General features: G+C 36.7%; 1 protein-coding gene across 3 annotated transcripts in view; it reads left to right on the forward strand.

Annotated features, from left to right (window-relative positions):
* Positions 1-14,440, forward strand: part of acj6 (abnormal chemosensory protein 6) — a 244,224-nt gene that overhangs the window by 205,310 nt on the left and 24,474 nt on the right. For all 3 annotated transcript variants that reach the window (XM_081727860.1, XM_081727861.1, XM_081727862.1), the window contains one exon: positions 13,358-13,537. In XM_081727860.1, coding sequence (XP_081583986.1) covers positions 13,358-13,537 — 180 coding nt within the window. The remainder of the gene's footprint in view (positions 1-13,357; positions 13,538-14,440) is intronic.

The raw sequence follows: 14,440 nt of genomic DNA on the forward strand, positions 1-14,440 counted from the left end.
TTTCTGGTGAGAATCTACTATCAATTACAGTCACTTCTGGTACAGTCAGTATGCAAGTTAAGGGATTTTATCAAGGGATGATATGTAATTGAGTGTCACACATGCAGTATATTTTGCAAGTCACGTCCCCTATGAACACATCTGCCAATGATAATTTTCTTGCTTTATAGACACGGAATTTCCCTTCACAATCCAAGTAATTTGAACATTGAGTACAGTTTTTCGATACTAGCCTATGTTTACAACTATACCTTACTGTATTCTGCATGCAATTACCGCATGAGCTGCAAGTAATCTAAATTTGAATAACCTCCCTGTAGCGGACAAATCTCATTTAAGGACAAGTAATCGTGTCCAATCGCTATACGTTATTAAGAGATTTCACCGGATTATTATTACACTTTGACTAGTAATACAGTGAAAACTCTGAGAAACGGACACCGATTGGACATGATTGCATGTCCGTAAATGAGACATGCTCATTAAAGAGAGGTTACATAAATATTGACTGCTCATAGCTCATGTAGTAGTTGCATGAAGAAGAGAGTAAATTATAGTTGTAAATAGAGGCTAGTATTGAAAAGTTGTTATAAATGATTCATCGGGTTTGAAAAGACTGTATTAAAAACTTATAGTACGTACAATAACGAATGATGCATTATAATATACAGAAACTGTCCAAATTCCATACACTGTTACAAATGTTTGGTGTGGTTTCTTTTCGTCATGACACACGTCTATGTATTGTATTACCTGCTTGAAGAACTCCCAGGTCCTTGGATTGGGCAATGTCCAGAAGATGACTTGCCGCTTTTTCCATGGTCTACTAGATATCCTGATCTTATACTTCGTGATTCTTTTCCTTTGGTGACATCTGAAAGACTCAGTGTATGTGCCTCCACTACCAACAACTTTGGGTTAACTCCAGGGCCGGCGCGAAGGGGGGTCGAGCCATGCCATCGCCCAGGGCGGCAAGTCTGATGGGCGTCAAAATTTAAAAAAGAAAAAAATTCAGGGGCGGAAAAATTTAAATAAGAAAACAATAAAGGGGCGGCATGTGAAAGTATCGCCCAGGGCGGCAAAACTTCTAGCGCCGGCCCTGCTCCAGGATCGCATTGCAATTGCATTTACGATCATTAGTAGGGTAAAGATATGCAGGAGTGCGTGGAGGGCGATACCACGTAGATCAGTGTGTGTAGTCTGACGAAAGGAAGCCACATCGAACATTTGTAACAGTATGTCGGAAATTTGGATAGTTTCCGTATATTTTAATACATCATTAGTTATTGTATGTATTATATGAAGCCTTTTCAAACCTGATGAATCACTTATACCATCCTTTCAATACTAAGCCTATGTTTACAGCTATATTTACTCTAATCACTTCACAATTACTACATGAGCTATGAGCAATCATTTATGTAACCCCTCTTTAATGGGAACCTCTCATTTACGGACAGTCATGCCCAATTAGTGTCCGTTTTGAGAAGTTAGTGTCCGAATTACTGGGCATAATGTAATAATAAATAATAATACTGTGAAATCTCTCAATAACGGATTAGTTAGGGAACATTATTTGCTCGGCAATGATAAGCATTCTCTACGGAGAGGTTACTCATAGCTCATGCAGTAATTGTATGCAGAATAGAGTAAGATATAGCCTAGTATAGAAAACCTGTACTCAGTGTTCAAATTACTGAAGGTTGAAAGGGAATTCCTCGTGCATAAAGCGAGAAAATTATCGCTCACGGATGTGTTTATAGGGAGTATGCGTTGCAAAATATACTGCATGTGCGGTATATGTTCTCAATTACATAACAGCTCCCTATAAAATCCTTTAAGAGGCCTAATTACTGCAAAATTAAAATATCGCTAATTTTACAGTAATTATGTGATATTTTCAAATAGATAAAAGATAGTCGAAATGTTAAACAAGAGTTAGCTAGACAATATTATTTTACATGAGATACCGTGACTCACTTATCTGCTTTCGATTTCCAGCCATTTAGGAAAACGGCATTTATTTTCGCGTTTCTAAATGACTGTAAACGAAATGTTACTAGATGACTCGTGATAACGGTACCTCACGCTAAATAATATTGTCTAGCGCGCTCTTGTTCCACATTTCGATTATCTTTTATCTATTTGAAGATATCACATATTTACTGTAAAATTAGCGGTATTTTAATTTCGCAGTGATGAGACCTCTTAATTTGCATACTGACTTAGAAGCAACTGTAACTCATTGAAACTTTCCTATGATTCTCACCAGAGAGCAATATTTCGTGGACATCAGAGATGAATTTTAAGTTGTTTGGAGTTGTTTTGTTAAGTAGTTTACTAGATAATTTACCTACAGTATAGCAAAGACATTTTGTGGGAAAGGGATTTTCTGTTGACTGTATTGTGTCGCAGATTTATTTTCAAATTGCAGAGAAGTATTTTCAGTACTAAATATGTATACACTGCGAATAATACTTGTCCGTAACGAAAAGCTTATTATAACGTTCAGGATGAAAGAAGACTGTCCGTTACTGTATCAAAGGGTGTCTGTAAAAGGAATGGTTATGTCCTGTATTGTCGGAAAGAGATAATTTGTCCGTATTAGGTTTACGGAGGTGTCTATTACAAAGAAATATACGTTTAGGGAGGTTTCAATGTAGTGGTTTGTGTCAGGTTGCAGAACTGGCTGATCTAACTGATTTAGTTCATAATTAGTTCTCACATTAACTATATGCAATATGTTTTCGTTGCTTGGTTTTAAGAGGCCTCATCCCTGCGAAATTAAAATACCGCTAATTTTACAGTAAATATGTGATATCTTCAAATAGATAAAAGATAATTGAAATATGGAACAAGAGCGCCCTAGACAATATTATTTTGCGTGAGGTACCGTTATCACAAGTCACCTAGTGGCTTTCCGTTTTCAGCCGTTTAGAAACGCGAATATAAATGCCGATTTGCAAAATGGCCCGAAATCAAAAGCAGATAAGGGAATCGTGAGAACGGTATCCCATGTAAAAGATATTGTCTAGGGCGCTTTTGTTCCACATTTCAATTATCTTTTATCTATTTGAAGATATTACATAATCACTGTAAAATTAGCTGTATTTTAATTTCGCCCTGATGAGGCCTCTTAACTGCCTTCTTTGTTTATCAGTTACAAAATAAAACATTTTCCAATTTCATCTAGCGTTGCCCACAGTAAGAGACAAGACAGGTTATAAAATGTCTCATCTCGTATCGTAAATTTTGTAGAAATATTGTCCCGTCTCGATTCTCAAAAAAAGCTTTTCTCGTCTTGTCTGGTTGTACAAATATTATACCTTGACTTCTTTTTCTTAATTTTATTTAGAAACGATCAAAATTCTTCTGCGTCACGAGAAATTTACGAAGGGTGTGAAATCAAAACATTATAAACATATTTATTATTGGAGTATTTTGTGTAATGGTTTGTGTGTGTTTAAATATTGATAAAAGCTCTTCATTGTGTTCGTACAATCACTTCTATCAACTTATAGATCTATCAACTTATAGATTTATGAATTATGTAACACTAAAATAGGGTTTCTGGTCTAAGACTTGGATCAACTACTGTTGCCCAGAAGACTCGTTAAATTTTTCTATTCTCGAAACAATGAGATGAAAATTGTAATGTTTCTCGTCTCATTTTGAAAATAAAAATACAAGAATCGAAACAGGACTAGGCATTTCTCTGCTAGTGCACAGTACTAAATCCACTGTCACATTACTTCTTTATTTACTCATTCAATATATAGAAGAGGCCACGGTGGCTCAGTGGTAGAGCGTTCACCTCCGGTGCTTGGGGGTCTCGGGTTCGATCCCAGCCCCCGCCAAGTGAACCTTGTGGTGGACAAACACCGTGTGCGTGGGTTTTCCTGGGGGTTCTCCCGTTTCCTCCCACTTTCTTCATTCCACCATTTCATTCATCTCTCATTATCACCATCTCCTTTTGCCTAACCGGCATAATCGTGGGACGTAAAACTCAAAGATCTCATTTTATTTTTTTTCATCGCTGACATTATAAGTAATTGTGTATGTAATCTATTTGCTTATTACATACTGCACGCAAGAAGAAAGAAAATACTGATCATACATGACTTAGAAACTAAAACTGGAAGTAGGCTCAATCTTGCAAACATTGCGAGATTTTGACAAAATAATAATAATAATAAAAATCTCCCCTTTATGGTACTCCTTGCCGATTTTTCTCAAGACGTCTTTCACTTGTGTCTGTAAAGGGACATATACAGATGTTGTGAGGAATGATAAGGAGATCCATGCTCATATTTGAATGATACGAAGTGTAGAGAGCGCAGGTTTAGCTAGTATATATAAACTTAGTATTACTTAAATACATTTTGATTATTAAATTACAAATTTAATATCACAAAATTTGATTCTCAAGTAAGAAAGAGACATTCAAAATAAATTTAAAGAAGAAATGAATAAAATATGGACATTATTATTCCAGTTCATGGGTTAAGTTTCGTAGATGGACCGTTGCCTAAAAGAAATTTAAAAAATGGTATGGGAAGAGATCGTGCCTAACAAGGCACATTCACGAAGCGTCCCCTCGGGATTCGTGTAAAAATTATTCAAATCCAAAGTTCTCCACGACCCAATGTGTATTGTACTAATTTTAGTGGCCCATAACGGTAATTTGGATATTTATGGGCCTTCATATATATCCTGAATTCAATCATACACTACTATAACGCTCAGACAAAAAATTGTTTTCAGTTTCTTTAGATGGAACTAGACATGAATGTAGGCATATGGAACACAAATTGGGTCAAGTACTGTTTCTCTGATACATGTTACCCACCCCGGCAGCCATCTTGAATCCGCCATATTGGATTCAACTTTCGATTTTTTTTAATGGGAATAAATGCAAATAATACATCAGGTTTTTGTAGGGTAGGGAGAGCTGTGATGATGATCAACGAACAGGCCGCCCGCGTTCTTCTGTAGCTCAAAGAAATATCGAAAATGTTCCTCGTGTTGTGAGAAATGGCTGTAGATTGAGTGTTAGAGGAATTGCTGAGGCTGTGAATTTGGACAAAAAGTCAGTTAGATGCATCTTAACGGAAGAATTGCAAATGCAAAAAACTTGTGCAATGCACCCGCTCACAAAGCCCTATCCGTACAGCAATTTTTGGCTCGAAGAAACATTGAAGCGAGTACGAACACACATCGTACTCGCCTGATTTGGCTTCTTCTGATTTTTTTTTTTTTCCTGAAAAATAATTCTAAACTGGAAAAAAACACATTTTATGACCGTTAATGAGATTAGAAATAACAAACGGAAAACGTACTAAAGACCCTAACAGAACTTGACTTCCAGGGAGTTATATACAATGGCAGCAGCGAATGAAGTAGTGTGTTGAAGCATAGAGGGATACTTTGAAGCTGACACCACTCTGAGTTATTACTTCAGCCATTTTTTTTTTTTTTTTTTTTTCATCTCGTATGATAGTGGAACTATAGACTTTTGAAGTTCATTTTTTCACGTCGTCGGCACCTTATAACTACGAAACTATGCATTTCCTATCACACGTCCATATGATCATTTTTTTCTTATTTTGATTATTTTCTTAAGTTTGAAGTGTAAAAATATGTGCAAATATTAAACTGTAGTAAGCTTATTTTGATGTGAGAGATCCATTCCCAAAGTAATTACAAAATTCTTTGTAATACACTGAATATGTGGCGTGCTTATCTTATATCGTCAATTTTTAGGTTTAGAGAAAAATATTATCGTAAAGTGCGCATGAGGTTTTACATTTAACCATATTATTATGTTCATTTTAATGAGAAGTATCAAATGGTAGGTGTCTCATTCTTGGATATTTTTTACATAAGTAATATCATACAGTAATAATATTTGAAGAATTCATTTTTTTAAAATAGATATCAAGGAAAAGAGTCTAAGTCTTTCTAATCTTTTTTTTAAATATTTCTTATAATCCTCCCTGAATTCGTAGAAACATATCATAGTTATTCTTTCCTAGATATTCGCTAGAGAATTGAGTACATGCTGGATCTTATCGCTGTTCGTTCGTTGCCCTACAGCTTCTCTCTGTGTGTTTTTAAATATTAAGAGAGTAGCGGGCGGGAAGCGCGCGAGTCTTAACAAGTAGAGGATAGGCTCGCTAGATGGCTGGACTGGGACTCTGATACTCTGATACTGCTTCTATGGTTGTGAATTTTTTTCCTTTGTTTGTTTGATTTCTTGTTTAGCTTGAAAAAGACAGAGTAAAAGATATTTTCTCTTAAATCTTGATTGTATTGATAAGTAAACCAGCGTACAAAGGAATCGAGAATTTTATTGCCATATTCTATTCTTAATGTATTAACAAAAACAACGCCATTCTAACTACGAATTTACGAATTAACAACAAAAATTTTGTTATTTCTTGTATTGGAAGTTGGAAGTGCAAAAATATGTGCAATCATTAAACTGTAAGCTTATTTCTGTAATATGTTATGCTATTTTTTGGTAACCAGGATTGTTATAGCATGGGCAATCATACGGAGTTATCTCAAAAATAAAATTGTAAACTGTTATATCCAATGCGTTATGTTATGTTTCTAATAGCCCAAGATCAGTGACGGATCCAGAAAGTTTGTTTGGTGGGGGGCGAATGTCTCATGGACGATATATCAATTTTTTTTTTTAATTGGTATCGCATCGCATTTTGTGATGTATCTACTAATGTACATTCGCGAAGTGTCCCTTCAGAATTCTGTAAAATTGATTCAAATGCAAAGTTCTCCGCGACCCAATGTGTATTGTACTAATTTTAGGGGACTATACCGGCATTTGCGTAACGGTCCTTACTTATCCTCTATTTTGCTGATCCTGATTTTAAAGGATGATCCTGAGGGTTCGGATCTCTAACCCTGAAACCCCGATTTTTCTGTAAACTGTAGCCTAATTTTAGTGATGATTTTACAAATGATAATATAACCTATCCCCAAACTGAATTTGGAATCCCCTGAAAAACTTTTCAGCTCCCATTAATAAATTATTGAGTAGTGCGTTTTCATTATCATACTTATTACATGCTAAAACTGTTTATTTTGATTATTTCATATCCGCGTAAAACAGAAAAATAAATAAATAAATAATTTCAATTTCCTTACTGTTGAAAACGCTATACAAAAACTCTAAATTTAAATGTGTATCGCAAATTTCTACCCAAAAAATCAAAATTAAAAAAAAACGCTGATGTAGGCTTGCACACTAATTTATGCAAATGTCTATTGCAAAAAAAAAAAAAAAAAAAAAAAAAGCGACCTTGCAACTGGAAACTAATACATTTGATTTAATGGTGGTCAAGAAAAGTAGAAATACGAGTATTATTTGTTTCTTTCGCTTCAGTTTATGTCTGGAGATAATTTCGCACAATTAAAAGGAAATACCATAAACAAAATGCACATTGTGATTTTAAAAAGTTTGGAAACAGCGTTTCCCCATATTGAGCACTTAGCACGTGAATTTATATCTATTATCATGTATAATGTATTTGAAAGATGAAGGTTAATATCATAATGAACAAACTCCATGGCTCTGGATAAGTAGAGTAACAAATAAGGTTAATATCAGTTTAAATCCTTACAAGAAGGCTAAGACATATTTTTACCACTTGTAGGATCTCTATTAGAGTAGAATTAGTTAGGAGAAGGGACATGCCGCTCTGTGTCTTGGACAACTGAAACTAGAAGAAAAAAATATAATCTTTAGTGAGGATTTTCATACTCATTGCCCGTCCCCTGGATTCGCCACTGTCTAGAATTATTTATGGTTGGGGAAACGAATATTGGTTTTCTCGAAAATATAAAGGTAACCAAGAAAGTTCTGTCGCTTTTTCACCCACCACCTTCAAACATTAATATGTCACCTAAGACATACCTGGAAGATCAAAAATAGTCTCCATCAGCATCGACGACCTTCTGCCAACGTTCTGGAAGGCCATGGATTCCATCGCGGTAGAACTTGGTGGGCTCTAAAGCGAAGAAGGTATCGAGTGCATTTTACACCTCCACAAGGGATTTGAACTGGCGTCGTCTAAGGTGATTGTCCAAGGAATGCAACAGGTGATAATCGGATGATCCGATGTCCGGGGAGTACGGCGGATGCAAGTGTTTCCCATCCAAGGCGTAGAATGGTGTCCCGGGTCTTCATAGCCACGTGGGGCTTAACTTTTCGTCCAGCAAATACACAGGAGGACAATCTTCTGGTGCAGTGCTGGTTTCAGCTATTTTGGAATCGGTTCATGGGATGCTAACCAATGATGACAGCGCCGCAGAGCCACTTTTCATCACATGTCAAAACCCTGTCCAGAAATGATTCCTTCCTTAGACTAGACAGCAAAGAAACACATGTGTCTACTCATGTTTCCTTCCACCCCGGAGTTAAATCATGAGGGACCCATCGTCTCAACTTGTAATGTTTCCCAAGTTGATGGAGGTGCTGCCGAATGGTTTCTCCACTCACACTGAAGTGTAATCCCAATTCCTCACATGTCTAGTCACTGCTCGCCTCAATTGCTGCCTGAAGGTCTTCATTTTGTACATGTGTTGGTCTTCCGGCGCGTGGTGCGTCTTCGAGTATTTCGTCACCGTCCTCAAACTTGTTAAACACATATCACTGTCCGTGTAGTCAGGATACCCTCGCCAAAGGCCTGGCATATCTTCCGCCCCATTACAGCGGCCTTTGACCCCAATTTGAACTCGTACAGCGTACACGGCCTTATGACGTTCTGTGGAGGTCACACGTTCACTCTGTTCTTACGGAAGTTCACAGTATAACTGAACTGTCATCAGGTAGTATGTTGGATTTACCGACATCAACAACTGACCTTCGCCTTATCTCCATTCGCATTCAACTCACGGTGTGAGGGCCAATAGAACACAGACCTCTTCAAAATCGACAGAACTTTCTTGGTTACCTTTATAACAATAAAAGAAAACTGTAAGCTACTTTTTGCAACATGTTTCGGTATTTTTACAATACACTGCAGGATTGTAAATGCTAGGATAATCACATGGCTTTCCCTCCAAAAAAAAAAAAAAAAAAAAAATCAAAACTATGAGCTACTTTTTATAATTTGCTTTTGTTACTTTTCAATACCCCAGGATTATTATGATTGAGTTAAGAATATGGATTTATCCATAAAATAATACTGTAATGTACATACTTTTGGAAATATCTCAGCAATTTGTATGGTTGAAAAAAAATTACATCTTCTTAGGTTACACAGTTTGAAGTATGAATAGGTGAACAGGTATTCTAGAGAAAGTGAATCGATATGTTAAAAAAAAAGAATCGCTGTCTTTGACAAAGTTTGAAGTATGGACAGGTTTTGTCGAGACAGCGAATCCATATATTTCAAAGAAATCGCTATCTTTTACAAAGCTTGAAATATGAGTAGGTATTCTAGGGACAATGAACCATATCTTTCAAACAATCGCTATCTTTTACAAAGCTTGATGCATGAATAGGTATTCTCGGGACAGTGAATCCATATCCTTAAAAAAATCGCAATCTTAAGGCTTGAAGTGTGAATAGGCAATCTCAGGACAGTGAATCCATAATTTTTTTTAAAAAAATCCCTAAAGCTTGGGACGTAAAACAAAGATTTCATTTCATCTTTGTTTAACAAAGCTTGAAGTATGAGTAGGTATTCTCGAGACAGTGAATTCATATCTTGAAAAAATCGCTATCTTTTACAAAGCTTAAAGTGTAAATAGGTATTCTCGGGACAGTGAATCCATATCTTTTTTTAAATGTATATTTTACAATTGTTTACTTTATATTGATTAGCGTTGAAATGGTGGACTTCTACCACATGTGGTTGGTATATAAAGGGATAACGATCAAGACGGAAAGTTAAACCGTTATCAGAAAACTGTTTGTCGTTATCACTTAAGTTTCTTTCTTTCTTATCTATCAACAGATGGGCAGACTGACGTAGCCTTATATAAAATTTCTCAAACTTGTGTAGCAATAATTTTAAAAATGTCCTATCACAGAGATCATTTCCTAATTGCTAATATCTGATTTTTTTAATATTTGTTTGTTCTTTTTCTCAAATGAACTTAGTAAAGTGTAGAAAAATATAAGTGCTTGAAGGAAGGAGAGCATCTCATAAATTATTTACAGCTACCTAACGGAGACGCCGATAAATCACTGAAAGAATGAACGTTATTGATTGAATTTCTAAGTCGACTGATTTATATCTAATGTCTAAAGGTGTTCGCTTAGAATAATTGATAAACTAATATCTAAGAAGGAGATAACTTGAACTCCAATTTCTCTTTCCTTTGTTTTTATGGATTTCTAAAGCCACCTAATTATTCAAATGTGTCCAGGTAGTTCAGACAAAGAACTTTATTATCTCAAACTATAGCAGCGACACACATTTCTCATTTGTGTTTACACAATAATATTTATAAACGATATATTCTAATTTGAGCGTTCCTCGCCTACTAATAGATATTATTAATGGAAAAATATGTGTATATAGCGTTATCTTAGAATATAGGCTGATCTAACATTATAGTGCCCCATAGAGGATGTTCCATAAGTCTGGAAACAAGGAAAATTAACGTCTACACAATGTATTTGGAGTGTTGGTCCTTCTGTTCTACGGATTGACGGAGCTTAATCGTCTACTAATGGAGAACATAACATCGTCCATGTACTGCCGTGCGGGACCACTCTGTGTCCTCTGATCGACGGAGTGTGTTTTCCTAACTTTCAGTTTTTAAGCACATGAAGATGTATTGGTCTTGTTAGAGATGCATGTGTTCAATTGAGCAGCTTTGCCCACCATACAGCAAAACACTAGAATACGTTCATTGTTTCTCAAACTCGTAGTTATTTGCAACGAAAAAAAACATCATGATTTCCATCTACTTCCAGACATATCGGACACCCTGTACATGTATATTTAGGGCTCATTTACAAGAATCAAACTTTAGACCATGTTGTGTTTGGTTGGTTGGGAGTTAGGGTTCCTTTTCAGCACCGCGGCTATATGATACGTGAACCTACAGTTTTAACGTGTAGTCCGAATCTTCGTAATGCGTTCGAACTTCAGAGGATTCTCACAGGGAATCGAACGAGAAACCACGTGCACCAAACGGGAGCGCGATAGCCATTAGACCAGTGAGACGGGGAGACCATACTGTATTTGTTCCATTGTATTATGCTTGTAGCTTCGAAATTGCTAAGGAACACGACGCTGATCCTTATATCTGTTCGTCTCATTTTTTGAGAAAACTATCTTCAGCCTTGTCGGACTGCTAATTATGCCTGTTCCTCTGTTTTACTGATGCCACTACCTTTGATAGCGTCAGGCTAATTGGATAGCTCCTTGTGACTTACTGAGCTCACTGTTCCTAATTGTAAGGGGGCTCAGTCTGGTCTTTATGTCTGTTCGTCTTATTTTTTGAGAAAACTATCTTCAGCCTTGTCGGACTGCTAATTATACCTGTTCCTCTGTTTTACTGATGCCACTACCTTTAGTAGCGTCAGGCTAATTGGATAGCTCCTTGTGACTTACTGAGCTCACTGTTCCTAATTGTAAGGGTGCTCAGTCTGGTCTTTATGTCTGTTCGTCTGGCTTACTGATTCCATTGACTTTTTGTGTGTGTGTGTGTCAGTTTGCTCAGACTACTTCCTTATACATGCTCGTCTGGTCGTCAGGCTAATTGGATAGCTCCTTGTGACTTACTGAGCTCACTGCTCCTAATTGTAAGGGTGCTCAGTCTGGTCTTTATGTTTGTTCGACTAGCTTACTGATACCACTGACTTTTTTTGTGTGTGTCAGTGTGCTCGGACTACTTTCTTATACATGCTCGTCTGGTTTACTGATGACACAAACAAAGGCAGTGGCATCAGCAAACCATGAGGAAAAGGTATGGGAGTTGGGTGTACTGAAGATGAACAGGTATAACCAGGGATGTAACTAAAGAGGGGCATACGGGGCTTGTGCCTCGGGCGCCGGATTGGGGGGCGCAAATCTGGGTAAATATTTATTTTCACTATAAGACAAGGAAAGGAGTTTTAGCAAACCAAAAATCATTTAAAAAATACCTCAGAAACTTAACACGACAACAATGACTCACCAACCTTAGCATCATATCCGTAGAGCACAACTTAACTTCAAAGCTATCTTTTGAGGATATCGTAAAACCTTTGCAGACAAAAGAACCCGCTAAGTTGAGTTTTAGTTCCAGATTTTTGTGCTTTCATTTAACTCACATCGATTTAAGAGATTTGAAAATGTCCGAGTATAATACTCTACACAACAGCTTGACTGTTTGTCATAATTAAATATTCTATTCTACAACAACAGACTGTTGATTCATTCTACACATATGCACATCCCGATATAATTCCAAAAACATGGTGATTTGCAGTTATTATGATAAGACTATAAGCAAAGCATTCTACTCTCAGATCATTTGGCAATTAAATACTAATTAGTTTGGGGTTTTATCTTGTACCACGGGCGTCTCTGGCGGGGAGGATGAGGGGGACGCGTCCCCCTCAATATTCTGAAGTACAAAATATTCAATATTTTTATTCTACTTTAATTTATTTACTAACGACAGAATATCATATAAATAATAATAATTATATTTATTTTGAATATAATATTTAGGCGGTGAAACGATTGTAATCGAGTTCTTGATATACCTTAGGGGGTGCGTGAAGGTAACTAGAAAGGTAACAAATGGAATCGAAGTTAATAAACAGGTTGGGCTAGGTAGTACCATTTAAATCACTTTTTTTGATGCCTCCCCCTCCAAATTTTACATGCCAGAGACGCCAGTGTTTTGTACTAAGAATTAGATTATGCACTGCAATTTTGGAATCAAGCTTTATAACTTGAAGAAAAAAATGGAATTTTTAGGATTACTGTGTGATGACAATATCACGCGTAGTCGGGGATCATTTTGGTTTGGTTGGTCAAGGGGAGGGGTACTAAGGCGAGTTCTTGCACCGGGTGACAACTAGCCTAACTGCATTGCTGAGTATAAGGAGTAATCACAGATGTCTGACATAAAGTCAGTGCTCAGACTGCTCCGCATTCTTGTTCGTCTGGTATTCTGAAAATATGAGAGGCTAATGAAGACTTCAGGCAACATCGAGGTAGAGCTGGATGTTATAAGAGATATCATATATTAGTATAGTTACACATGCTACTCCTTGAATACATCCTATTTTCTTTGGTACTGTTCAAATCAACGTTATATTCGGTTGTTCACTGATTAATCATGTAGTTAATGAGTACTTTTTTTTTCTTGTATATTACAGGGCGACATATTCGGAGGTTTGAACGACGGTTTGTTGAGTCGAGCGGAAGCGCTGGCAGCGGTCGACATTGGCAAACACCCTGCGACATCCACTCCGGGCCTTCCACAGCTCAAACATGACATGATGTATCATCATGGAATGGCCGCACCACATCCGGGTCCCAATCCACGACCTCACCAAGTTAGTACAGATTATTCTTATATTGTTATAATCTCCCATTAGCTACAGTAATGCACTGTTAAAAATGGTTTCTTAAATTCGAGAAAAAATTCCTCGTATTTGAGAACATCCGTTTCTTACCTGTGCACCGAGTAATTCATTCTTAAAAGTGAGATTTCGATTTTCTCAAATCATTTTGAGAAATAATGACTCAAATGCGAGGAATTATGTCTTATTTCTGAGGGTGCAAATGCTTTCTCAAATCAGGGGCCGCAGTGGCTCAGTGGTAGAGCGTTCACCTCTGGTGTTTGGGATCCCCGGTTCTATCCCAGCCCCCCCCCCCCAAGTGAACTTTGTGGTGGACAAACACTGTGTGCGTGGGTTCTCCCGTTTCCTCCCACTTTCTTCATTCCACAATTTCATTCATTACTCATCATCACCGTCTCCTTTAGCCTAACCGGCATAACCGTGGGACGTAAAACTCAAAGATTTCATTTTTTTCTCAAATTTGATAAAAAATATTTTTTTCTTTAAAATTGAGAAAGTAACATTTGAGGAAATGAGACGTATAATTCCAATTTTAAGAAACACATTTCTCAAAAAGATTTGAAAAATATCTTCCTCAAAAGCGAGAAACGGTGCACAGAAACGGGGTTCTCAAATACGAGAAGACGGAAAAGAATATAAACAAAATATAAACATGCAAAAAAAAAAAAAAAAAAATCAAACTATTAGTACACCCAGAATTTATAGTAAATAAACACCTACAGTTATAGATATTGCTTAAAACATAACACATTCAAATCTGCACTTCAACTCAAGAAAATGCCACGAATACCACGACGACTTGTGTTTTAGGTGCGTTACTTATTCCTACTGCATTAGACGGTTGAACATTTTCCTTTTTATCACTATCCACTTTCT

The sequence above is a fragment of the Thermobia domestica genome, chromosome 10, assembly GCF_964235325.1.
Source record: "Thermobia domestica chromosome 10, izTheDome1.hap1.1, whole genome shotgun sequence".
Taxonomy (NCBI): domain Eukaryota; kingdom Metazoa; phylum Arthropoda; class Insecta; order Zygentoma; family Lepismatidae; genus Thermobia; species Thermobia domestica.